The sequence below is a fragment of the Vollenhovia emeryi genome, unplaced genomic scaffold, assembly GCF_000949405.1.
Source record: "Vollenhovia emeryi isolate VEMERY1.0 unplaced genomic scaffold, V.emery_V1.0 DF939190.1, whole genome shotgun sequence".
NCBI classification, from domain to species: domain Eukaryota; kingdom Metazoa; phylum Arthropoda; class Insecta; order Hymenoptera; family Formicidae; genus Vollenhovia; species Vollenhovia emeryi.
Window position 1 is genome coordinate 1,096,841 of NW_011967176.1, and position 27,175 is coordinate 1,124,015.

Consider the following 27,175-nt stretch of genomic DNA (forward strand, 5'->3'; position numbering starts at 1 on the left):
TAAATATACTTAATATATACTAGTATATTAATAATTGCATTCTTTTTTCCTTACAAATTTGTTAATCTCCAATATAAGTGTATATATTAAAATTACTCTTACGATTTTCTTAGACCTTTAATTTGAATATTATTAGTTAAAAAATCTATTAGGAATCAAGATAAATTGCAAACACATCTCACATCGAATATCTTCCTGTCCAAAAACTCCAAAGTCATTGAACATTCTTATCTGGAGCGGAACAGACGTAACTGTAAACGTTTCTTCCTCCTCCTGACACTTTTTTTAATTTTTGAAATATATAATAATTGTGTTCTTGAAAACGAGTCCTTAGACTTCCCTGGAATTTTAATTCAAATTTTATCAACTGAAATATTGGAAACCACGAGCTGTAAACATCATCTAAATATCCGCCTGTCTGACGAACTAAGGAAAAGAGTGGCCATTGTTTTCGCTCGAAATGAGACGGACGTAGCTGTAGTTTCTAAAGCGATACCGGGTCTAAGCTGCGCGCACACAGCCGAGCACCGCGATATATTTACGCGAACGAGGAGACCGCGGCGGGAACGGTGGCAGCGGTCCAGCAGACGCGGCGTTACGGAAATAGATTTCGGCGGCGATGTGCAACGGCCGCCCGCGGACGAACAGCGCCGTCCAAGCCAACGTCGGAGACAGGGCCCAGTGCCGTGCGGACCAGTTCCCGAGAAAAACCGGAAAAGTCAAGCCCCCGGCGAGGTGTCCCACATGAACGTGAGTGCGACATTCGTTCCGAGTGCAACCCCCGGTGCAGCTTCCGCCTTGAGGACTTCCGTAACGGTATTCTGTATCGCGCTGACGCCATTTGTCCTCCTCTTAATTAAGAGAGGATAAGGGATGTTCCGCTCGCAACAAGGACAAATTGACGTGGTACCACACGTTTCGAAAGATTAAACGATGTAGGGTCGCTTCGCGAGCGACGTTTTCTACAACGAGGAATATTCCGGACGAAAGAAGCCGTTAATAGGAAAGCATTGCCGGCCAATTCCCCCAAGATTTCGATGCTTTGTCGACGTGGTCCACGAAACGGTCTGCGACGTGACAATAGGTCGGCCGTGAATACGGATCGTCTAAATCGGAGCTCGCATGGTGCATCGACTTGGAGTGCGCACGGCGCGTACATTTAACTCTGTCCGTGAGGCACGACGTGGATGCAGCAGTGCACGAGGGTGCATTTTCTGATGCGCGATAGGACCGACGAGATTACGTTGCACCTCTTTGAGTATCTGATATCGAACAACGAACGCCCGTTCGCGCGATCACGCGCGCGTCGCGGCAGGCAGTTGCTAACGTTGTTTTTAAAAGGCGAATAATCGAATTTTTCTAAAGATATGTAAATAAGAATATAATTAAAAAGTCCTTCCTGCGGGAGGGCGATTTAATTGTGATATTATATTAGACAGATTTTCTCGAGCTTCTATACGGGAGCGAGTGAGAGACCCTTAAATTTTAGATCCTTCCATTTTCGGGTAAATGTTAAAAAAAAATGTTGCGATTTAATTGAAAAAGACAGAAAGGCGAATGCACTTGGAAGATAATTCAATGCGTTGCGTCTAAAATCCACGTCGTTGCCTCGCAATTTACCAGCGGTGCGATATTCATGCATCTACCCTATGCGGGTACCAGCGACTATTGGAACAACGTAACGAAAGATAAAGCAGGATCTGCTTCTCACACTACTGCTGCGCGGAAAGTTAGGCTTGCGAATTAGCGCATATATGTTATCTGTAACTTGTAGCTCCGTGTTCCGACTGTGACAGTTACTTCCGGTTCGAGATCCCTTACCGGATTGCGCCTCGCATGCTAACCATTGTCTAATTATTCCGTAACTATGCGATACCGCGCATCGCCGCCGGAAGTGTGACGAAAGCATAAACGGATCTTCAAATTGCATCTGGTGGTCTGGCAGCTAAACCACCTAAACTACAAACGCGAATAAAATGCGAGGCGTGTCTGAGCGTGAAAGAAGTTCGCGGATAGAAATTCTCGCGGATAAACTAGAAGTTGGATGATTTCCAGCTTGCACGGTCGTACGCAATCTCAACGAGAAATAGTTTTGCGATGTACGCTCGATTTGCATTTTCTGGTTCTTTCTTTTACCCCGTCGCGCCTTGGGACAAAATACCTGGGTAACCGGAGAACGATAATTGTGAGGGAAAAGTGTCACAGTAAATAAATAGGATGAATGTGATACGTGCTATCTTTATTCGATTTCGTGCACGTAAATGATATTTTGACTCTCTTTCAACTTTATGATGCTACGCCATGAGTCTCGACGAGAAGATTATAAATTATTATCGGCACACCGTGCGTACACACCTCCGTGGATTTATCGCGGATTTCTCTGTCGCGTGAAATAGAAATAAAAATAGAGAAAAATTTGTGCTACAAGAAGAACAGAAGAGTGAACGTTCTAAAGATATACGAACGGCTCTAATTCAAGAAGCTCTAACTCCCGTCTCGTCGCGGCCCTCGAGCGAAAGCTTTTCACGGCGCGGGCATACGTTTATTTCCGTTGTCCCGTTTTGGATCGCGTGGACGTTATCAATTGATCAAATTACTCGACAAGCTGTTGCTAATCAATAAAGGACGCAACAGGACAGGTGGGTCGGGAACGAGATCTCGATAAATAAATACACATGCCAGGTATTTCTGAAATCGATTTATTTAGGTCGTCTGCCTTTTCATCAGTTACATTCTATCTAAAGACCTAAAATGACCCAAAGTGTCTCTCGAAATCAACATTAATTGCGTTCGATATTTCGCGTAGGAGGAAAAATGTCATCGGTGTCACCCATGCCCTGGAAGAAAAAACATATATAAAGTGTCGCGCGCCACGCGGCTCGGTGTTATTTCTAGACGCGGAACACGCTTTTTCCCGGCCGCAAAAATAGACGCGGACGGTCCAGCTTCCGGCGGTGGATCACCGTCCTGACGTCACGCTTTCCCGCGACGGTGCCCACATGCACAATCTCGCTTACGCGGCACGACGCCGAAATTATTTAGGCTTCGGGCGCGCGCGAGCCCAAGGTGCGATGACATCAATTCACTTTTGGCACTTTGCTATAGCGGTAGAAAGCTGCCAGAGAGAGAAAGAGACAGCTCTTCGAAGTCGCCCTAGGCCCCTCGACACTCTTTAACGAAGCGTTGCCGCGGTCTTTTCCGTGTTATATTGCGATTACTAGATTTACTTTTTTAATCTCTATTTAAGTATTTTTAATCTACTTAACTATAATAATTTTTTGTCCCTAACACGTATCTTACGCGTGCAAAAGCATTTTGCAATTATCGTAAATGCAATTTTGTTCAGAGATTGTTATAAGTGCAACAACAGCATGAAGCCCGTATCAGACTCGGGATTGAGATTGAGATTAGATTGTAATTAGACCAATTCGAGTAAAAGTCACTAAACTTGAGATTAGTGAACTTTACTCCGATTTGTCAAATGGCAACCTAATCTCAATGTCAACTCGCAGTCTGATACGGGCTCAACGGAGATGCACCCGTTGCCTCTTGCATGTTTTTGGAATAAATCACCTATGATCCTGAAAAAAGAAATTAATAAGCTCTGTTGTTATTGCATAGAACCCGGGAGCTGAAAGATGGCGACCGATGGCCATATCGAATCCGTCCACCAAGTTGCGAATGGCAAGATCCATGCCCCATTGGGTCATGGTAAGTTTCTCTCTCGGTTGTGTTTCTAATTTTTATTTATAATTGCTGTGGGAAAACAAAAAGATGCTGATATACATATTTGCCGAAATAATTCGTGTCACTTACAATGAACTTATCTGTTCGTGTCGACGCAACATTGATCTCTGAATAAATTTCTCGGATGAAAAAAAAAATAGGCGCAGCAGCAGCAGCGGGAAGCAGAGCAGCAGCATCATCGACCGCCGACGCCCCCGAAGATCCCGCCGCCGTCGCTCTCCGGGGACTGTGGTGACCCCGACTACGAGATCATCGAGTTTCCGACCCGACCGCAAGCCCAGAAACCCTCGACGCCCCAATCGAATGTCGGTAAGTGCGCCCTGTGCGGCACCGAGAACGTGTTCGCGCGTTGCGACACGTGCAACGAGAACTTCTGCGAGGCCTGCGACGACATGAACCACAAGCACCCGAAGCGGAGAGGCCACGTCCGCAGAAGGATCCTGACCGACCACGCGAGCAGAAGCAGACCGCCGCTACCGCCGAAGGGGGAGAACCTGTTGAATCCTCCGCCGGTGCCGCCGCCACGGAGGAATCGCAAGACCACTCAGGTAGGCTGCGTCCTGGCCTGAGCCCTCTCGACTGCTCGTGAATCTCTTCTTCCAGGCACCGACGTCGAGCATTCGTCGGCCGTATAAGTCCTCGACGTCCCTCAGCGTCCGCGCGCCCAAGGATCGCTTCGGGATCACTCGAGCTCGATGGAGATCAGGTTGCACTATGCGGCCAATGAGTTGTCGCGATCAAGCGGTCTGTTTCTTGGCGACGCTCGCCAAGATTGGATCTGTGACTAACTCCGGGTCACGGGAGCTGTTTATCGCCAAATCCGACCTCGTCTCCGTCGCGCGTCGGGTGTTCACGGAGTCGGGTCGCTGAACACTGACTCTCTTTCTCTCTCCTTCTCTCTCTCTCTCTCTCATTCACTTTTGACGTTGTCGAGACGACGTGGCTTTTACTCAAAAACGTCACACCGAGGCGTTTCTTAGATGTTACTGCCCCTGCGAGCTTTAAATGATCGTTGATATTGTTCTACATCGAGATTCTATTTTACGTTCAGATTTTATTGTACATGTTGACATTGCTTTCTAATACACCATGTTACCGCAAGACACTGATGCCGTATTCACTGAACCCGTTCTCTCTTCCAGCTCTGTCGCTGACGTAATGACGCGGAAAAGACGAACGTGGCGCGTCGGCGCCGTTTTAATGCCGGGCATTTGTCGTGTCGTGTAATCGGATCATTTTCACCGCGGACGATCTCTGTCGAGTGAATATGGTGAATATGGCAGGCTACGGTGAACACGGTGAACACGATCATTCTCGCATACGATTACGTTCTTTTATCGGCCACTCCGTACCGCTCCGTACGTCCGGTACCGTTACGGTGGTACCACTACGACTTATTTTTTACACTCGGTGTACCCCGCCTTCTTTTCAGCATAGACGGGCCATCCATCCAACTGCTTGAACCTGCCACGCTCACAAAATGATAAAGTTTTTTTTTTCTTAACGGCGTATTATTTATAAGATTTTTGTTCGTAATATTCTTGATGCACTGATATCCAGAGAGAAGCCAACTTGCATATTTATTTATTTATTTGTTCTTTTTCAAGGCTGTTTTTTTTAGAAGACTCTGCTTCTAGAGGAGAGCCTTAACATTCGCCACGATCATAATTGTCTAAACTTGATCTGGTCTTTTTTTTTCAATAACAATATCAGCGCTGCCTCACAAACGGACGTCTAGAGTCCTCGACGGCATATTCCGAGTGTCGATCCCTCCTTACATCCACGATATGTAATTAAGTTGAAGTTTCGCGCTTAGGCTAAATCGGCGCTAGCCAAAGGATCTGCGCAACTCCCTTTGCTCGACAAGGTCGGGAGCTTGAAGCGCAATTTTTCCAATACGAAACCGCCGCCGGACTCGAGCGCAAGAGTATCGAAATCTACGAGTACTTTAAACGCATCTTCCAACGATACTGGATCAGGAACAGATAAAATGACTACTCTACAGGTAAGGAAAGTTATAATATTATCTAAAATTACGTTAACTTAAGCCAACGGCGAACGATACTATGTTTCCTACCGGATTGCTTACGAGAGCCAATCAGGATTTAGCCTTAAGTCGCCTGATCTGGAACTCTGCATCCTTGTTGGTTTGCGTAAGTACTTCAGCAGGAAAAATAGTATCGTGCGCCGTTGGCTTTAGTTAAAGAACCAATGACACCTTTTCAACGCAAGAAATTGAATCTGGAAGATCGCTAAGATTATAAAATATATCTATGAACAGAGAAGTTCTCAAAAATTACCGATTTTTGTATCTTATTAAAGAAACAAAATAAAGTGAAAAGTGACAGATTATTTACTGATTAAATCTCGAAATTTAACTTGTTTTTATTTGTTATTCAAATAAATTATCACGTGTATTCGTGAAATCATTTCGATTTTTAATAATTTTAGACGCATTCTTCCGCGATTGCTTCGTCGTCGGCCGTTCGCTGTGTCGTTGACAGTTTTATTCTCTATTGTAAAAAGCGAAATTAAAAGTTAGTGAAATTCCAGGAGAGATACAGAAAGTATCAGGAGGTAATGAGGGCTCAAGACGCGAACAGGCGACGACACCCGTCCGCTGATACAAGGGATACGTTGAGTGGAAGACCACTCGGCATAGGCAGTCCGAAACCGGCACCGCCGCTTCCACCCCCGCCTCCCAGAACCATGATACAATCAGCCAGCGTTTGCGACTTGACTGCTGCTCATATGTGGAACCCGGGAATGCATCAGGTATTCTCAATCAAATGTTGTTAATTCTATTTTTACTATCGATCCTATACCTTTATTAATTTTTCTTCTTCGAGTTATCTCTGAAATGCTTAAAAAAGACATTGTATTTAAAACAATCGGGGTTGAGGAAGTTACTTTATAAAAATATCTAGTTGCAGTTTTTTTTTCGCTAAAAATGTAACTACAGTTGCTCAAAAAGTAACGAATCGTTACCTTGCAGTTACTTTCTCGCAATGAAAATAAAAATATCAAATCTGCATTTGAATTGTAAAGTGTCGACGAAGGTGTTTATGCGCAAACGCAAGGCCTAATGCGATCTGTGGAGGTTTAAAATATATATGAAGTAATTATTAATGTAACCGAGTGTAAGTTACAGTTACAGACGGAGAGAAAGTAACGAAGTTGAGTTAGAGTTGCTAAAAAAAAAGAAAGTAACTGTAACTTCGTTACGAGTAACGAGTTACTCCCCCAACCCTGAAAACACAATGCATAAATCTTTAAAGCTGACGCGCGCAGGAAGATTCGTGATAGATAAAATTGTTTCAGGCCCAATCGATGGCGCATCTCGGGCCCGGCGGTATGCCGGTGATGTGGTACCCGCCGGCCAACTCCTGGGATATGTCGATGGGAGGCTCCGCCGTGAGCCTGCATCATCCAAACGCGTGGGGATACCCCGTGGGCTATCCGTCAGCGCAAATGCTACCTCCGCATTATCCGGGATCTCTTTCTAGAGGACACAGTCCGGCCAGGAGCGTGAAATCCAGCAGGAGATCGAGACCGGCGTCTCCGTCTCCCAGCCTGAAATCCAGGAAGTCTTACGCTTCGAGATCGCGATCGAAGAGGTCACCCGGGTCACCGTCGGACGCAAGCTCCGAGAACTCCGACGAGTCCGATATCGACGACAGACTTTCCCGTGGATCCAGAAGTAGACGCGGCAGCGTTCCCAGAAGCATACGACAACGAGGCTACCATGACGAAGATGCCAGAAGCCTCGTCTCCAGAGGCCGACGAGAGTAAGTGGGGAAACTCTGAGATAGATTGAGGGGAAAATAATTTTCCTCCGCAAATTAAGACCTAAACGATATTTAAAAAGTATCGATGCCACAATGATTATCATATGCTGTGATCAATACGTTAGAAAAATGTTCACAAGACTTAATGAATAAATATGTATAGGCGTTTTAAAGAACTCTTGGCTCGAACAATTTTATCGACCAACTGTGTTACTGACGATAATGTTTCCGTAATCTTTGATATCACAACTTGGCAACTGATATTAAGGTATACTTTATTGATCTCGTTAGGAATAATTAATGTTTTTTTAAAATAATTTTATAGAATTTTAATTTTTGCGAGATAAATTTAGTTTTATCAATGTATATTTTATGCGCGATCATGTTCACGACTTGACGATTGCTTTTGTTTTCCAGGGGCTTAAGATCCGAGGAGAGAACGATGAATAACGAGGACCAATGGTCCGAAAGTCCGTCCAGTAAACGATATCCGACATCCTCGCGAAACTGTGACGAACTTGAAAAAAGCAACACTATCTCTTCTGGACGGCGATACAGCAACGATGACCGCTCGGCCTCCAAGACGGATCCTCGGCTGGATCGCATTCAAAACGGAACTTATCGCGACCGCCGAAGGCGAAGTACCGACGACGAGTCCTCTGATCGAAGAGTTAACACACCAGGTCGAGCACGAGTTACGAGCTCGTCTGACGATCACTTCGAGAGGGTGGAGAACGCTTTAAAGAGGGCGTCGTCCCTACGAAGGGACATCATGCTGGACGACCTGGAACGATCCTCCGCTCGTCGCGATTCTCGCAGATCGTCCTTCGAGAGCGACGGCCAGATCAGAAAGACTCCTTCCCGAGACGTAACTTCCCCGAAAAGAACGGCTGGAGAAAGAACGCGCCTCCTGGAAAGACAGTCTTCTCAAGGAGGACATTCAGATATGGATCGCGCGAACATGGACGAGGTCGAATCACGCTCAACAAGAAGAGAACAACAATTGCGCGACGTCTCGCGAGAGCGCGAGCTCCTCGCGAGAAGAGAGTCGTTCCGGCGAAAAGACACTCTTGACGATCTCGACCGGACCTCGAACAAACGAAGTTCCGGCAGATCCTCGCTCGAATCCGACAATCAAGGTCTTAGAAAAACGCCCTCCAAGGAAATGCCGATGCGAAAACAGGGGGACAAGGAAGAACGGGATTTACCGGAAACGATAGGTGATCTTCAGGTTACAGATCGTCAGCGATCGATCGATAAGGACCAGTCGAAGGATCCGACACGAGCCGCCGAGGCTCAACAGAAGAAACAGGACAACGCTGAGACGAAGCAGCAGCAGCAGGAGCGGGCATCTCAGAAGGAACCAAAGACGGTAAAGAGAGACACGGTCGAAGGTACGAGTGCGTTATCTAAGAAAATCGCACCCGGCGAGATGGAAATTCCGAAAGAGGAATGGGCCTGCGAGCATTGCACCTTCATCAACAAGCTCAACGATCGCGTCTGCGTGGTTTGCTGCAAGACGAGGAGCAGCGCTCTGCCACCGAGCACCGATGACCCCGTGGCCGGGCCGGTCGAGCCGCGAGCGAAGAACGAGACGTCGAGCAGCGTCGGCGATCCCAATCGCGAACCCGAGAAGCGGACCAAGAAGATCTCCAACAGCGAAGAGAGCGGCGACAGCGGATCCGTCAAGAATAAAGGTAGACCGAAGCGCAAAATCAGCTTTTCCTTCGGTACCAAGTTGTCCAAGTGACGTCTCGCGTGACGCTTCCATTCTATGTGATGCCCACCCGCGTATTTCCTGTCCAGAAATGCGGATGACCCGGATTACATTTCTACACGTCTCTCTTTCTCTCTTTCGGTCTCTCTTTCTCTCTCTCTCTCCTTTTTTTTATTTTTACGTAAAGCGACACAAGCCGTACAACTGGTTATTCTCCACCTTCGATGTATTCCCTTGGATGAATAATAAAGAGACATGGAAACTGTTTTTCGTACAACGCTGCAACAGCACCAAATGCATAGTCGTATTTGAAATTCGACCATCTACCGTTCATGTCTGAGGCGTTATTCATTCAAGCGATGCGACGGTTTCAAGCACGAGCGTGCATTTGGCATATGTTCCTTTATTCCGCGGGGCAGACCATCGATGGAAATCACTGTCAAAGCATTTGGCCCGACGACGCTGAAACGCGTCAGCGGCAAAGGATTTATTTAGTATGAACTAAAAAAAAGTTTTGCAATAGTAAAATTTGTTAAAATGTATTCCCTTTAAAACTGTCCGTCGACACTTTGTGTACCAGTTTCGGTTTATCGGATATAAGTGCACTAGATTACTAATATCAAATACTAATATTAATTGTGACAATTGCAAGCGGCATGCTATACATTTTAGACATATATTTGCATCGGTTGTTACAAATACTATAGATTAGCAAATTAGTAGATGTTTCAAATTAAATACTGATTAAGCAGAGACAAGAGTTTCGTACGTGCGATACGTCACTAACAAATTTAAATCTTGTACATACACAAAGACTGCAGGAACGATAGAAATTATCATGCACATTTCCACAAAAAATACCTTGAGGAAGACGATACACGAAAAGTACACAGTGGCATCAATCAAATTTACATACTCAGAATTTAGCTACGAATAATTCGCAATCGCACTGAGTCATGGGGAAAATTTGTGATTTTCAGAAGCGATTGTTCCAGAGAACGATTCTCTCGTAGAGAACTCAAAAGCTACGCTCACGGCTGTAGCCTCGCAAGCGAAAGAAGCGTCGACAGACGCGACATTGCCGGTCGATGAGAACTTGTCGTTAGAAGCATCGTCCTCGGCGTTAACGTCTTCTTCGATTGCGAGCACTTCCCAGGCGGACGCAAACGCGACGTCGCGCGAGGAAAAGATTGGAGGAAAACTTTCGAAGGGCCATTCGGTATCCACGGGAACGTCTCCTCCGCCGCAAAGTATCTCGACCCAAGTAAGAATTGTATAAGTGCGACATTATTTATGGTCGCGAAAATGTTGTAACGAATACGAAAAGATTATATCAACAAAAGATTAAATGGAGGGTGAAATGAATTTTATATTAAAATATTTTAGACTTACGACTGTCTCCCTGCAAAAGGGACTCTCGGAAGATCCGCGTCGGTAGCGACATCAAAGAGTTACTTGTATTACGACGATAGCGACGGCGAGGTGAGCGAAAAGTTGTGAATAGACTTGCGAATAAATTCAAGCGCAATTAAATGTTGGATAAGAGCAATCGGAAGTTTGTGGCCGATTATCGATAGTTAAGTGTTCTGCGGGGAGAAATAGGAGAAATAACGCATCCTCCGCGTTAACACGATCGCTCGCGTTTGTGCGTGCTAATGAAGGAACAAGACGGAGCATTTGTTTCAGGAACAAACCGGATTCGCAAACAGTCCCGATTTGTATCCTCGTGCGTTGCAGGAACAGTATCTTCAGCAGCTGATAACCGGGCAGAGAAGCAGAGAGCGGACCAGAAGAAACTCCCTCGACTCGACTCACCTCTATTATCGTTCCAGGGTAAACTCGCTCACGAACTCAAGCCTGACGGATTTTTATGTTACACCTCGTCATCCCCGATCCAACCGTCGCGATAATTAGCCTCGGTGTGAACGTAGGCAGGATATTTTTTTCTTAGCATCCTCCAACCGCTTAAATAGATCGCTCTTACTCGTACATTTATTATGCTTATTTGTGCAATACGTTTACAGCTGCTGCTAGTCCTGGTATTGATTTAGGCACGCGCTTAACACGATTAAAGATATCTGCGACAGCGGAACCCCTGCAATTGTGTTTAGCCAAGTAACACTGTTCCAATGATTGTGCAGTCTGGTGCTTTTTGCTCAGTTTTCGACGAGACGATCGTTAACGGCAACGTACTTCTGCCGGTTTTAGGAACCCAGCCTACCGAGATACGCGGAGGCAGGTTCCAGCGCCAGCCAGGGGATCTCCACGTTGACGCGCCAAGGATTGGAGATAGTGGAGATCCTGCGGGAGGCCGAGAAGCAGGGATTCACGACCGACGATGTCCAGGTCGCGTTGGCGCAAGGCGCACCGAATCCGATCGAGTGGCTTCAGACGCAGTGGCCGCATCTGGTGGAGACAGTGCAGGTCCTGGTGACCGCGCAGGGCAAGGAATTGAAGGAGAACAGCATCGGCGCGCTGTCGCCGGCCGAGGCGAAAGAGGCCCTGCGATCTGTCAAGGGTGACATGTGGAACGCAGTCGCGACGGCGATTCAACGCAGGCAGCAGAAAGTGCGTGCGAGGGAAAGATCTAATAAACTCTCGACGAGAGTTGACTTCGGTCGATACTGATTTCTCGTTCCCTTTCGATTCGGCAGTGCGAACAGATCATGGGAAGGGGTAACTTCGCGCTCGCGGACGTTGTCAGAGCTCTCGACAATAACGCCGGTATCGAGGACGCCACTCTGCTCGAGCTGCAGAAGAATCAGCTCAAGCCTTTTTTAATGAGGATCTGGGGTCCTCCGGTCGGGGTGGAAAATGAGGAGGCTGCACCGCACAGAGGTCAGTGAAAGCTTCTGATATGCGAACATGAGAGCGCTCAATGTTTTCGATAGTTGGATACTTGACAATATTATTTTATCTAAAACTTAGTTTATATGCAGCCGGGAGTAGAAAATTGTATTGTTGCTCGTTGCTTATTACATAGTTTGCTATGAAACCGTTCGCTCCTCTCGCAGTAGAAAAATATATTAAAGCGAGAGATTAGTTACGTTTGTTTCGTTACGTTTATAAAATAGTTGCGAATGAATGCTCGAGGAAGAAGCGAAGACCGTCGATCATGCACCGATCTTTCTTTCTGCCGCAGACGCAGCGGGTGCGGTCGGCGGGACGGGAATCGGTCCCATGGAACAAGTTCCGAATGTGTCCGATACGGAGGCGCAGAAGCAGGTAATGTCACCAATTGTTGATCATTTCGTGGCGTTGCAGGCCGACTTTCAAAAGCAACTGGCGGCCCTCAGAGAACTGACCGATAACTGGCGACACGAGAAAGATCCCCCGAACAAATTGGGTAATAATAAGTCTGATAATCTGTACGACCGCTCTGATGTGCCCACTGTTCTAATCGATGCAAATCTGGTCCCAAGGGCCGTACAACGAGCGCCCGACGTAGCGGAGCCGAGCGATCTTGCGATCACGCGGCAAGAGCAGGCGACCGTAGATTCGCGGGACGACTCAAAGTACTCGTTGAACGCTACGAAGCCGACAGAAGGCCTGGACCAAGTAGACGCCGCGTTGCCCACGAAAATTCCCGCAGCCACGGTCGATGATCTCGCGAGGACAAGTGCAATGGACTCCTCACGCGCGCCTGAACGCTCCTCGAAAATTGACAATGCCGATCGTTTGAGAACCGGAGAACCGTCGGCGATCGACACCGACGAAGCTGCTGTGCGAATTACCGCGACCGAGCTGTCAAAGTCCGCTGGTCGGAAAAGTGAAAGCGACGACGTCGGGGCGAAACGGACCACGCGGTCGCGCGAGAGCGCGAGAGAGACGCGTGCCGGCACCTCGACGGCATCGATCGACGAAGCTGTAGTGGCGACGGAAGTTACGGATTCGCAGGGACAGGAAAGATTATCGCCAAATAACGTCGGAGTTGAAGTATCCTCATCGCGCGGAACTTCTGCGCTTGACACAACGAATAATACGGAACCGGGTCAGCCCACTTGTACGCGCCAGGAAACTTGGAGTGGCCCTGAATTACCCTCTACGGTAGGACGGGGCACCGCGACGGGGAACAGCGAGTCACTCGTCGAAGTTGGGAAGTCTGCGGAATCGAGCGGCGCACTCGGTGTCTCTTTTCAGAATTCGAGTGCTCCCAAACGAGCCGATACATCGCCGCAAACGCCATCGCGGGACGAAGCCCCGGTCGCGGACACGGAGAAAGTAGTCGCGGGTGCATCCGAGAGGGATCTTTCCGCGCGGGAACAATCTGATGTACGTGTCACGAGGGAAATCCCCAGGCGGAACGACGAGCCGCACGCCGTGGCGGTGGAGACTCTGCTGTCCGCCGTGAAATCGCTGCCGGAGCAGTTTTTGACGCCGTTCATAGCTGCGATGCAAATGCTGTCGCCCGGGAAAGGCGACGTCAACGCAACTTCCGACGTGCAGCTCATGAACCGATTAAATACTTTGCGCAATATGAAGACGGACGAGCCCGAAACCGGCGTGTCTGAGGCGGGGATCAACGACATCGACGCTCCTCGGGACTCGGCGACAACAGCCGTTGCACCGAGGAACGTTGACGAAGAACCGCCTGTCTCCGTGCTTGGGGAAAAAACTGAATCGCAGTCGCTTCGGGAACAGGATCGACAGGGTAGGCGTCCAGACGGAAGCCCCGAAAAATTGAGACGCAGCAAGAGCACCGATAAGAAGATCGATAGACCTAAACTTCCGGATTCTCGGATGGCAAAATCCCGGTCGAGCGTCCCGGACATCAAGCAACAGCATCAGGATGTCAGATCGGTACGTACAGACGCGAACCAGTCTAACATTTCGCAAACTAACATCGCAACGGATCTGACATCCGAAACGTTTTCCGATTCGGTGGACTTAATGGGCAAAGACAATCCCGAAGAGTCGCAGACTACGAGCGAAGCGGCAGCGACGAGCGTAGGAGTGGCCGAAGTGTCGCGAACGGACGTCGGCGGGGAAATGCATTCACGTAAGAATTCTTTAGGGATAGTTGACGCGCCCGTGAGAAATAACGAAGACAGATCTGTCGAGGACGAGGCGGAATCGAGGGCGAGATCAGCTGTGGAGATGCATCCAGGTGAATCATCGAGCTCTCACGTGCGGCCGTTAACAGCATCCTCGGCGCATGATCAATTTGTCGCCCACGAACCTCCCGAGCTTACAGTCGCATCCGGCGATCGCTCGACTGATACGTCATCGTCATCATCAAAGGAAGCGGAAAGCTCTTCCGAAAATGCATCTCATGAAAAGCTTCTCGTTGATAACATTGAGCCACTTCTAAAAAGTGACTCGTCGCCGGGCGAAAGTTCATTAGCTTCAATAAACGATTCTAACGCGGGACGATCCGCCTGTCGATCGACGACGGAAACGAATGTCCCGCCAAGTGACCCGATCGTGCATAATTCTAACGCTGATCATCCGCCTGTTTACGAAATAACAATGAACGCGACTAATACGCAACCGGCGAGCAAACAGGATATTAACAAACGAGACGAACGACAGTCGGGCGATTCATCTCACGCGCATGTTCCCACATCAGCTTCGCCGATCTCGTCAATTTCATCTGCCGCGAAAGTACCCGATCATTCTGCCGACGTTAAATCACCGCCCGTCGAAATATTCGATAATCACGGAACGACATTGCGTCATGATAAAAATGATACAAAGCCGATCGTTCCGAAAAATGCGGTGCACGTTTCGGAAAAAGTAGAACAGACAATTTCGGTCACATATCACACTCCCGCGAGCGACGATAAAAATGAAACTACGCTGAAAGAAAACGTGCCCGTTGAGCAAAATACGACCAATGATTTATCCATTACTCAATCGCGATCCGATGAAAATATCCCACCGCCATTAACACACTCGCGTGCCCCCGAGGAAATGGATTTAAACAATCCGCGTGATCAAGGGGAGGAAATTGCACTCGCCTTGGCGGAGACTGACGGTTCGATGATCGAGCGGACTGCAGACGTGCCATCCTTGACGGATTCGCAGAATGTTACGAATCAGGATGACTCATTCCTTCCGACAAATAATCAGGAAATAATTGCACTCTCGCGCAATCGCGTAACGCACGCGAGCATAACGCCACCCTCTTTCTCAAAAAATAATGTCCGAGTCGATACTTGCCCCGAAAATACTTCGCAGCTTGAAATATCGAGCAGCTGTGACGACCCCGAAACTTCTAAGGGCGTTAAAATTTCAGAGGATAGCGAAGTAGCACCTACGGTACCTATTCCTGAAGCTCCGAAACTTAATGTCGATGGAAACCTCGCTGAAAATATTAACAAGCCCCCCGACGAAAATGCACAGTTACGCGAGTTATCGAACGGTAATACGTCGGATAACACGTCTCCCCCGTTGTCTGTCGAACACGGTCCTCCCTTAGAATCGACAAAAAGTATTTCGTATCCCGTGGAACGCGATGAGGAACCTTATCTCGAGGATAAAGTTTCTCAATCTCGCGACGACAGGAGACAGGACGCGCAAACGTCAAATTCAACAACAAGGAACATCTTACATGCGCTTAAAAATTTCAATATATTCTTCGCAGCGCCGACCGAGGGGAGAAATATTGCTTCAACAGTCAACAAAGACTCTCTCCCGGATCCTATTATAGCGAATGTCAGCGACGTGACGCCCGGAATACCTGACACCTTTGAAATAAAGATATCGGAATCGCCGGTAACAACGGTAAACGATTGCGCGCCGGTAAAAGATATCGCGGGTATCGTCGAGCGCGAGATCGAAGGCTTCGATACGATCGGCGGGGAGAACGCGAGAGACGCCGTGTCCGGGGACGGAATTTTAATCGTCGCGCGTAACGAACGGGTTGAGCCGGCGTCGTCGAAATTATCGGGTAACGAAAGCGCGACAGAAAAAAATACAGAGCAAGTAAATCAATCTCGTAAAAGCGTAATTGCAAAGCCCGTCGTCGTGAAGTACAGATCGAGATCGCCTCTTAAAAAGATCGTCCGAAGAAAGTCGCCCGTTAAAATAGTGAAAAAATCAGGTAGCGTTCCGAGGAAGAATTTAGCGTGGAAAAGCGCAAGTCCGTACAGCGCGAGCGTGACAAAAGCGAAAGCAACGGCTGGCGAGATTGCTAAAAGCTCGAATCGAGCGGCGCAATCCGATGAATCGCGAATTAAAGAACCCTTAAAGTCCACGCGTATCGGGACAGGCGGTAATGATAAGTCGATTATTGGCGAGAAAATTGTGATAAAAATGGCAGAAGATAATTTAAAACCTAAAACGTTTTCACCGCCGGAAATGCTGGACAAAGCTGTTAAACAGCCATTAAATAATATCAGCGTGCAAAAAGCTACGGGAAGTATCAGGGTAAATGATAATAAAAAGGTTTCTACGTCCGGTACGGAAAAAATATCGATAGTTAACAATGCGACCAATCCCGAATCGCAAACCAAATTGCCTATTGTTAAAAAATATAATGGAAATAAATCGGAAAATTCTAAAAAGAGTACGCTCGAATATTCTAAAAACAAAAATATTGAAGATAAGAAAAATATCGAGGTTGAAAATAAAAACCCGACGGGCTCGAAAGGTATTAAAAAAGCGGGAGTTTTCGAAAATCAAGCAATAAAGAATATAAATCACAAAACTGAAATCTCGAATGGTGATAGAGTTCCAGTCAAAACGAAGAAAGATAATTTAAAACCGAAAACATTCTCGCCGTCAAAAATACCCGTTTTGGTGCAACGAAAAGTCACACAATCTGCAGACACTGTCTCATCAAATACTTGTAAAATAAATGTCACTGACACGGTAAAGAGTGGGTCAACGAAATTGCCAGTAATGTCGCAAGCAGTTTCGAAGGTGTCTTTAAAAATTCAGGAAAGAGCTAACGTATTGAACCCGCCAGCCATGCGGAAAATTGAGTCCAAGGATACTAACAAACTAATGGGAAATCAAATTAAATCTAGTAACGGGAGGGCGATTGAAATTACAGAAAATGTGAAAGACAAGCAAATCTTGGAGGAGAATGCTAAAGAGAGTACCGTGGAGAGTGAAGAAACCGAAGAACCTCCGAAAGTTAAGTCAATAGAATCGGAATTAAACGAGAATTCACAAGCGTCGAACTCGAGGCATAACGATCCGCCCGCGGATCTTGGCAAACAATTGGAAGTCGAAAACGCAATCGAGGAAAGCTCGGATGCTTTCAGCTCCGATTCCGAGTATTCTGAAGAGGGCGAAGACACAGGAACGGCGAAGTACATTTCTGATCATAACTCGGAATACAATTCCGTCGAGGAGTTCACGGACGCGGAGTTGTTGTTGGAGAAAACGCTAAATGAGATCAGGTCTGAAATATCGGCGTCTGAGGAAGAGTGCACGGGCGAGTCCGAGGAAAGTGAGGACGTCACTTATTCGTACGAGACGGAGAGCCACGATCATAATTCCACGTCGTCCGAAGACTCGCTCGACGAACGGGAGATTGAGTCGAGCGAGCTCGAAGATTCGGCGGAAGAGGACGTGTACGAAGAACCACCGTCCGAGGAAGAGGAGGCGAATGAACGGGTCGAAACTTCGGGACAATTTCGAGTGCCTGATAAGGAGGCCGACGGTATGACACACGATGAAACGAGTGGCAACGAAGCCAACATTTCGAAGAGAACAGAGAGCAGCTCTCAGGTCACACAAGAAGATGGGGAAAGTAATTGCAAGGCATCAACGGAGGCCGCCTCTGCGGTCATTGAATTATCTCGACCGGAAACAAACGCGGGAATCAATGAAAAGGCATTAAAAGTTTCTCAGAATCTTCAAACAGATTCGGCGTCTTCAACGGAGACAGAACGGAGTATAAAGTCCAAGGGAGACGTCCATTCAGAAAAGAGCGATTCAAAGAAGAATGAGACAAAGCTCGAGGGCGCGAGCGAAGCTGAGGCGAGAGATCAGTCGATAGCGCAGAACGGTACGCTGAAGATAATCACGAGTAACGAGTCGCGAGAGAAACGCGCGAAGGTAGGTCGAAGGGCGAGTACAGGGAGCAAAGAGATAAAAATCGAGAGAGATGATACGTTAAAGGGGGTGGATCGGGCGCGAGCGCCCAAGAAACGGTTCTCCCTCGTAGCCAGTTGCATCCGTCGGTTCGAGGGCGAAGAGAACGCCGTAAGGGCGCACGTGGAGAGCATCGGGCGCCGGAGACAGGCATCTCCCAAAACGGAGCGGGAGGTCAGTAGACGAGAATTGCCAAGTGACACACGACCCCCCCTCGTAGAAACGTCAGTTGCCAAAAAAGCCCCCGCGAAGGTTCGCCAAGAACCGGCCTTTTCCACCGTTGGCAGGCCAATGTCTACAAACAGCTCGAAATGTCAAGCGGGGGTGGGAAATCGCACGCAACAGATAGGTGTTGTCTCGATGTTTTAACCGCGCTTTAACTGGTTAATCATTTTATTGTGACAAGACGTGGGTAAGTACTGTGCCGTGACTAATTTGCCTGTCGAGAAGAGAAACGTTACGCATCTTCTAAAACGTGTTTAATCACTTAGGAAGTAAAGATTACATTGGACATTCCCCCACTTTAAATGTAAAACATTTGACGTGTCCTGCGTAAGCGTCGATTATAAATATATGAATTAATCGCGTATCATCTTCAGTTGAGTAGACGAAATGTCCACGTTTCGGCTCACGTTTTTCGCGAGTCTTACGTTTGTCAGGTGAAAAAGAGCTCGTTTCTAGATGTTGGCGCGGTTTTACTTCCTTTTCTCTTGCATGGCAGAAATTTCAAACTTCCTACTTTCAAAGTATTTTTAATTGCTGATTTAGTTGTTGAGCAACAAAGCACTTTGTTTCATCTCCCGCAATTCTGTTGAATTTAGACGCGAATTGCGCGTAATTGTCGACATTGCGCAACAATATTCCAGAGTGCCGCTTTAAGTTTAACAGTTACACGCACGCGGACTTGCTGTAAATGATCAACGTTTACGTTGATAGATCTCGAGTGTTCCACCTTAGGTCGAGATTTGTAGACGAGGCTAAGATTCCCTTTTCATATACGTGGAAATTGCGTACGTGCCGATACCGGAGCAATCTTATGTCCGTCACGTGTGCAGAGAATAGCGCGTCGTCTCCTGGCGGAGGGTCGAGCCGCGAATTACGATGAGGCCGAGGTCGCCGCAAGTTTGCTGGCCCTCAAGTTCGGGGACGCCGAGGCGCTCCAGGCCGCGAAAGAATGCCCCAGCGTGGAAGCGGCGCTGGCCTTCTTGCAGCAGGAGTGCGAGCTGTGCACCGGTCGTTTTGCGATGAGCCAAGTGAGTGTCCGGTCAAGGCGAGGGATTTGACGAACTGTGTGCGAACAGTAAAATCCCTCGATTAACTTTGGAAAGGAAACGTGGCTTTCGGGGAAAATATATTCGTATCTCATTTCTTTCTTAGCCACTCGGGACAAGATTGAACTTGACGCAATATCAACCTTTATATTCATAATATTTTACGGGTTTTGAATGTGTAAATTTTCTCTACGGCATGTTATCATGTGACGTATATTTAAGTTTAAGCCGAAGAAGACGCGGTATAGCGTTGAAACGCGTACAATTGTAATTCTACTCGTAATCGAGATTCTGTCGAATAAGCTGTTGTTAATCCTGTAAACATTTTTACACCTTACTTTTCCTCGTGTGTTGGCCGTGAATTTGAAATTTTAGTTATTACCAAAACACGAGCGTGGCTATTTCTTTTAATCATTTCTCTCTGAATTTCTCTACTCTTTTTCGCGAGTCTTATTTTCTAAATCTTATTTTACTTTTTATTGGAATACTTAAGAGATATATATTATTTTTTAATTTCCACTTGTCGATGTTTTCCCAATTAGATAGTGTCCATGCTGAAGTGCACACATCGCTGCTGCAACGAATGCGCGAAGAATTACTTCACCATTCAGATCAGCGACAGGAACATCACGGATGCCGTTTGTCCGTACTGCAAGGAGCCTAATCTGAAGGACGCGGGTGAAGACGAGGTTCTTGAGTACTTCAGCAACCTGGACATCCAGCTGAAGACTCTGCTGGACCCGCCGATCCACGAGCTCTTCCAAAGGAAGCTCAGAGACCGGACTCTGATGCAGGATCCGAATTTTAAGTGGTGCATCCAGGTAATTATTTCATGGCGGTCTTCAAACTCGCTACTTGAGAAAGTGTGATTTATTATTTCTCAGTGTTCGAGTGGATTTTACGCCGATCCCCATCACAAGCGTTTAATCTGTCCCGATTGTCGATCTGTCACTTGTGCCTCTTGCCGAAGACCGGTATGTGCGAAACTTGTACGATTCCGTTGACGCTTGTGTCGAACGACGAAGCAATAATTTGTTTCCTGTATTTTTAGTGGGAAAAACAACACGAGGGAATCTCGTGCGAGAAATTTGCCGCCTGGAAGGACGAGAACGATCCCGACAATCAAGCCGCGGGTTTGGCCAAACATCTGGCCGACAATGGCATCGACTGCCCTAAGTGCAAGTTCCGTTATTCGCTGTCTCGAGGAGGTAATAATAACTACTACGCTTCAGCGCGAAGATAATTTTACGTTTATTCGGTTTCGTTCTTCACTCTATGGGATCTTATTGCTTAATTTCCGTTCGAAACTTCGAGTGTAATCTGTATATCTTCTGTAAAAACTGCTCTCTCGTAACAACTCTTCCTTCTTCGACGATAAATATTTCTGAAAGGAAACCATCACCATATAAAAATTGCAAAATATAAACCGCGCCACCGGTGGTTGTTGCTTTTACAAAAACAATATGGTAATGCAAGAATTAATGAATGTTGATTCCAAATATTATCTTAATATACGCGTACCATTTTAATACCGCGTTATTATTTTTTTTTCTATCGATCTCGGATGAGTTTAAAATATGGGGCGAGATATTTTTTCTAAATTATTCGATATGCATATCACAGGAACATTTTTTCGAAGCTCGCTGAAAAAAAGAGGGCTCGTGAATTTTTATAGGTTGCATGCATTTCACGTGCAGCCAGTGTAAATATGAGTTCTGCTGCGGTTGCGGCAAGGCTTTCATGATGGGGGCGAAATGTGCGGTCAGCCCTTATTGCGCCAAGCTGGGCCTGCACGCCCATCATCCGCGCAACTGCCTCTTCTACCTTCGCGACAAGGAGCCGGCGCAGCTGCAGCAGTTGCTCCGAGAGAACGGCATCGGCTACGACACCCAGGGCCCGGTCGGGGAGCGTAGGTGCAAGGTGCAACTGCAGAAGGAAACACCGACCGGAGTCGTGGACACCGTTTGCAATTCCGACGTCGTCGAGGGCCACGCCGGTCTGTGCAGGTAAGCCCAGTCGCAGGGCGGATGGTACTCGGCGTTCGCGACAAGACGTGACAAGTTTATTGTAAAATTTAAACCCGCGTTAACAGATTATAAAGCTAAGAATCAAGAATTTTTAACGCGTCTCGAGAGATTACTGTCGTATCACCAATTACAGATTACAACAGGTCGCTAGCGGCTCTTACAGAATAGAGTCCGGTTTATCAGAGTCCGATCAACAGATGGCAGCTTTTGATTGGTTTTTTCTATTTCTGGCTCCCGAAGCAAAGGAAGAGAAAGCGAAAAGAGAGAGGGAAGGAGAAAGAAAGAGGCAGAAATATCCTCCCTCGCGGAATTTCGCCAGAACTGGCCAGGCTCTGATTACAGGAACTCTATTACGGAAACGATCGGTCGAGATTACAAATATATATATATCTTTCTTTTTCCCCCTAAGTAACCAGGACTATTTATGTGAATATAGTTTCGCGCGTCAAACGAAAAGGTACCTCGGTAATTCCTCGCAATCAAAACCCTTCGATCTCTCGCCGGGGGGGGGGGGGGAGAGGTTCCAGGGTGGTACCTACATTCCGGCGACGCGCGCGTTAGAATTTCGCTCACGCGCGAGCAGGTATATCGGGGGCTATCGCTCCCAATCTCGCGGCGATTCCGGGCGCCTCTCCCGAGCGATCTCCCGCCCTCAACCCCCCAGCCGCCCCCCTTACACCCAGGGCCCAGGTCGAACGCTAACGAGATCCCCCGTGTATCTCTCCCAGGACTCATTACGTCGAGTATCTAGTTCGAAAGATCCGTTTGACGCAGCTGGAACCGCTGCCCTTGCTAAACGTGGACGATCTCGAAACGTGCGTGCGACGCGCCGGGCTGAAACGGCCCGCGAACTGGTACGGGCGCGACCCGCAGCATTACAGGAACGACCTGGTCGAGGTAAAGCCGCGGCGGAGGCGCGGGGGAGGGGGAGGAACCGCGTGCCGTGGGTGCCTGACTAAAATCTTGGGTACTTTTCCCCCGCAGGCAGCACTACATTGAGTACCTGGCGGGCCTGGTGCTCAAGGGCCGGCTGGATCCCGCGGCGATCTTTGACTTGAACGACGCCAGGCAAGAGTTGCGCCGACGGGGAAAAGTCCCCCCTGCGAAGGACCAGGAAATGTCCGAGCGGGATTACCTCGAGGCTTGCATTCAGGTGACTAACACGATTCCTCCTCTTCGTCCGCCGCCGCCGCCGCCGATTCCTCCTCGCACCTCCTGCCGCGACCCACTGACCGAATTAACACGGTAGTTGCATGAAAGTAGAATTCCTGCGTGCACGAGGCATTCCGGCCGAAAACCGTAAAAGTGCATTCACTTATAATAGATAGAGAATGACGCTTGTCGAGCGGCCGCGCCTCGATGGCCCTGTTACGCGCGCTTATACTCTTTCCGGGCGCGCCGTGAAGAATAGACGAGCCGGGAAAGATTAACGAGGGTTTGTTCCGAACGAAATTCAGTTTACAATTTATGTAACGTGTGGAGTTGTCCTCCGTATAAAAAAAAAGGGGTACTTCGCTATTCCTCTCTTTTATAGGATAAAATTACACTTTAATCGGACTGCTGAGGTAAATATTGGGTTGACGCATAAGTTCGTCCTGTTTTTAAACCAAAGATTTCGCACCTTATTATATTTTGTCGATATACTTTTAATCAGCGATATCGGCGATCTCGCGAGTTGTTTTATGACGATCGGTTTCAATCGAGGCCAAGATTTCGTGACTGTCAATTTCGGAAGGCCGTCCAGAACGTTTCTCATCCGTGAGATAAAAATTTCCATTACGGAATCGTCGGAACCATATACGAACGGTGGAATCGTCAATAGCATCTTCTCCGTAGAGAGAACATATTTTTCTTTCGGTCTGAACAGCAGTTTCGCCTTTTCGAAAATAAAAAAGCGCAATATGCCGAAAGCGAATGGTTATTTTTATCCATCTTTGTAAATTTACATGACTCACAAGCGGCAATCGACGACAACAAATTTGACAGCGAAGTTTCCGTTCAATTGTTACTTTCGAACGTTTAATACGACATGTAAGTGCTAAGTTGATAGCAGATCGAATTCGTATACAAAAGTGCGCGAATGTTTAAAAACGGGGCGATTTAATTTATGCATCGACCCAATGAAAATGGGAGAATGTTTTGCAATGAGAATAGAAACGCGTTAAAACCGACTTTTTTCATGTATTCAGAATTTAACTAAATTAAATCAATATCAAGTATGATGTGAGAATTACAAAAGCATAACCAGGAACAATTTTAAATAATATTTCAATCAGAATTTTATGTTTAATATTTGCACGCTCCAATCCGCGATATCAATTCCAGTTAACTGATCTACCTTTCTGTACAGGTTCTCGGTGAAATTTCAATGTATTAATTAATCTTAAACAATGAAATTTACATCTTTGCGTAATTCCACGTGAAAATGTATATAAACTTTGATAAACTATGCATTATGAATTTATTAAATGTATATGGAGGAAGCCAATACATTTAATCTATTCGTCAATTTTTGGTGATAATTCTCGTTCTGGAAATGGAGAGAATTCTATCGACTGTGCTTTTATATGTGCTATTTAACGCGAAATAAAAATTTAATGTCCAACTTCGTAGATCCGCGCGGCCGTTCGCAGCTTCCCACTGCGTAAATAACGATTTCCCTGTCCTGTGTGTGTGTGTGTGTTGTTTTTTATGCGGATATCGAAGTAAATAAGGTATACGAGCGAGGTTTGTGCCGCGGGAATACATTAAAATTCTACAACTTTACCGTGCATAAAGTATGCCCCAATGTTGCAGGTCGTAAAGCAGGAGATTCCGCTGGAGTGACTGCGGAGGAGAATCTCGGGGCAAAAAAATCGGACGCGCGCGTATCCGAGGCCATAAGCGACCAGACCGTATATTGTGTAGGGTATTCATTTCACTCTCACGGACCACATGGGAGCCCACGGGGTGAAAATAACGTAGGACCACGGTACCAGGAGTATTGTAATACGAAGCGTCATTTAGTTGTAATGTCGTAAATTGTTTATTCTTCGACGCGGCGTGATTTGTATCTTAACTCGACGTTTCGTTCGCAAAAACCATTCGTAGATACTCGGCGAGAAGAAACGGCGCTCGTCTCTACGTGCTCTACTTGTTAACAGCCAAAGAAGCGCAACAGCGCAGTCGAATGTTTCTTTACTTCTTGATGGATAGAGCAATTATTAATGGGAGTTATATAATTAATGTTTGAGAAATATGTATTTATTTCTGCTTTATATTACTGTTTTCCAAGAAATAGACGATTTGATTTAAGAAAGTAGTCGCAGCATTCATAAAGTCCTTCTTTCTAATCTTAATAAAAATCATCGATCTGTATCTATACCTTTCTAATCTTAATAAAAATCGACAATCTGTAACTGTTGGGGCGCGTTTCAATGTCTCAAGTGAGTATTTACATTTTCAGCCGCAAACGGTTGAACAATTGTTTTCAATTGGAGAACAATGAACTTTTCAAGAAGCACTTCTTAAGAACAATTAATTAGCTTCTTACTTTATTGGTTTAAAAGCCTAATAAGAACTGCATTAACAATGTAAAATGTTTTATGAACCGATATATTCAGCCACATTCTCTTCTTAACACCCCGATATTTTAGAGACAGAGGTTCTAAATTTTCGAATTCAAAATTTGTATTGTATTTCTGTTAAACCCGCACGCCGTTTTAACCGTTTATTAAAAAGAGATAATGGCCACGTTCAGCAGGCACAACTGTTGAGTGAGCGCTCAACAATTTCTTAATATGACTGGCTGGATCTAAAAGTATTAACCAATCATACTGAGCGCACACTCAACAGTTGTGCCTGCTGAACGTGGCCATTATTGTACGAAGATATATACATATTGCACGCGAGCATCTATAATATTTTTGCTATGAGTGGTCTGGATCATGGATAAATCTCGACGTTACATTTACGGTCAGGGCCCTGTCAGGGCTGCCTGATGAGTGCCTGACCAGGCATTAAGGCATAATATTTTTGCTATAACCCAGCCAGGAAACTGTGCAAGCTATTTGTTTTTGTAGGCGTTGTCGACTTGGTCTCCATGATACGCTTTAATCGCTCTATATCCAGTTTCCTGGGCTCTTTATGGAAAGTAGATAATTTCTTATTTCTTGGTATAGTCTTAGGCGTAATTACAGGCGACAACGTAGGTGCTTTACTGTTTTTCTTATTTAATTGTGAGACGGGCGTGCAAACTGAGATATTTAAACCAGCAGTCTTGTCTCTGGATTTCTTCTTTTTCCTCTTACGGTTGCCTTGCGGTGTCGCCGCCTGCGAGTTATCCACCTTGACTGGCTTCAAGCGGCTTTTCTTCTTGAACGGCAACTCGGTGTTCTTGGAGCAGACGGAACATTTTATGACCAACCGACTCATCTCATTTTTTATAGACTTCCGCGCCAAAGTCGCGCGAACTTTCGGTATCTTTTGATCTGGATTTTCACTCATGTGTCGCACGATCCTCTTCACCGACTTGGACATTCTCCGGCTACTCAACATCCGCACTTGATGGTCCACCGTACTCCAAAGCGATCCACAATGCGAACACGTTACTAGTGGCCCAAAGTTCTGCTGCGGCAGCTCTACACTGTGGCTAAGACGTTTACACTTTTGCCTGAAAACGTTTCAACAAGAATTAAAAGGAATCCTTTTACAAACCTGCTGACAATATAGAAGTGCAAATAATTGATCTCCTTTCAGATTAAATTTCTAATTATTATACACAAAATTGTTTCTGACACAATTATTCTCGTTAAAACACTTAAGCTGGATCCCTCAGCCGTATTTTTTTACTGATACAGTCAAATATATTTTTTGCGCTCTTGTAATTCTTTTTATTGGCTTTTATGCACAAAATAATACCAGGATAAGTTGCGGACCGCATAGCAGAACATTGTCACGATTAAGCACTCTGTTAAAAAGTCTAATAGAAAAGATGTTGATATTTAAAATTTTTTATTCGTAGTTGGTGCTAAATTTGAAATTGACTTTATAAAATTGCAAAACTCTTCCACACAATTAAAGTACGCATAAAGACAAGGCCAGGGACAGTCGACTTTATATATAAAACAAAGAAGAGCAATTAAAAATATCACTTTATAAGTGTTTGAGGTTAGCTAATGAAAATCTAATGAAAAGAATTACAAGCCCAAAAACGATAGTTGACCGTGTCAGGAAAAAAGATGGGATCCTCTTAACAATAATAATAATCGAGCGATAACGTTAAAATGTCATTAATTTAACAGTATTTCATATTTATTGCAAGCAAAGTGGTTTCAGTAAGAAAGCGGGAAATTACATGTAAAACGTCTGTAACTGCGTAACCAGCGGGCTCTCCAGCTTCGTCATGAACTGATTGACGTTCCACAAATGTTTAACCGTCTCCATGACGAATGTTTTGAAAACGTCGATGTCGTCGATGTCGTCGATGGAAAACGTTTATCCCACGCGCGCGTCCACGCGGCCGCGGCCCGCGCTCGTCCGATCACGCGCGCCACCTCTGCAAAACAATCGCACCGATCGCACGGCGCTGGCACAGTA

The 27,175-nt window shown here is 46.4% G+C and overlaps 2 protein-coding genes across 2 annotated transcripts; one reads left to right on the forward strand and one right to left on the reverse strand.

Moving 5' to 3' along the window:
- Positions 1-621: 621 nt before the first annotated feature.
- LOC105562381 lies at positions 622-25,001 on the forward strand. Its single transcript, XM_012013174.1, has 21 exons — positions 622-750; positions 3,622-3,711; positions 3,888-4,295; positions 5,564-5,752; positions 6,301-6,522; positions 7,069-7,535; positions 7,953-9,232; positions 10,233-10,516; positions 10,639-10,734; positions 10,921-11,085; positions 11,461-11,820; positions 11,907-12,090; positions 12,395-18,474; positions 19,356-19,553; positions 20,114-20,392; positions 20,456-20,545; positions 20,623-20,779; positions 21,247-21,577; positions 22,327-22,452; positions 22,583-22,751; positions 24,395-25,001. The coding sequence occupies exons 1-21, from the start codon at positions 745-747 to the stop codon at positions 24,422-24,424; spliced, it is 11,211 nt and encodes a 3,736-aa protein (XP_011868564.1). The 5' UTR covers positions 622-744; the 3' UTR covers positions 24,425-25,001.
- Positions 25,002-25,538: 537 nt separating this feature from the next.
- LOC105562369 lies at positions 25,539-27,155 on the reverse strand. The gene is made up of 2 exons (XM_012013163.1): positions 26,934-27,155; positions 25,539-26,249 (listed from the first exon to the last, which is right to left on the reverse strand). The coding sequence occupies exons 1-2, from the start codon at positions 27,020-27,022 to the stop codon at positions 25,616-25,618; spliced, it is 723 nt and encodes a 240-aa protein (XP_011868553.1). The 5' UTR covers positions 27,023-27,155; the 3' UTR covers positions 25,539-25,615.
- Positions 27,156-27,175: the final 20 nt, after the last annotated feature.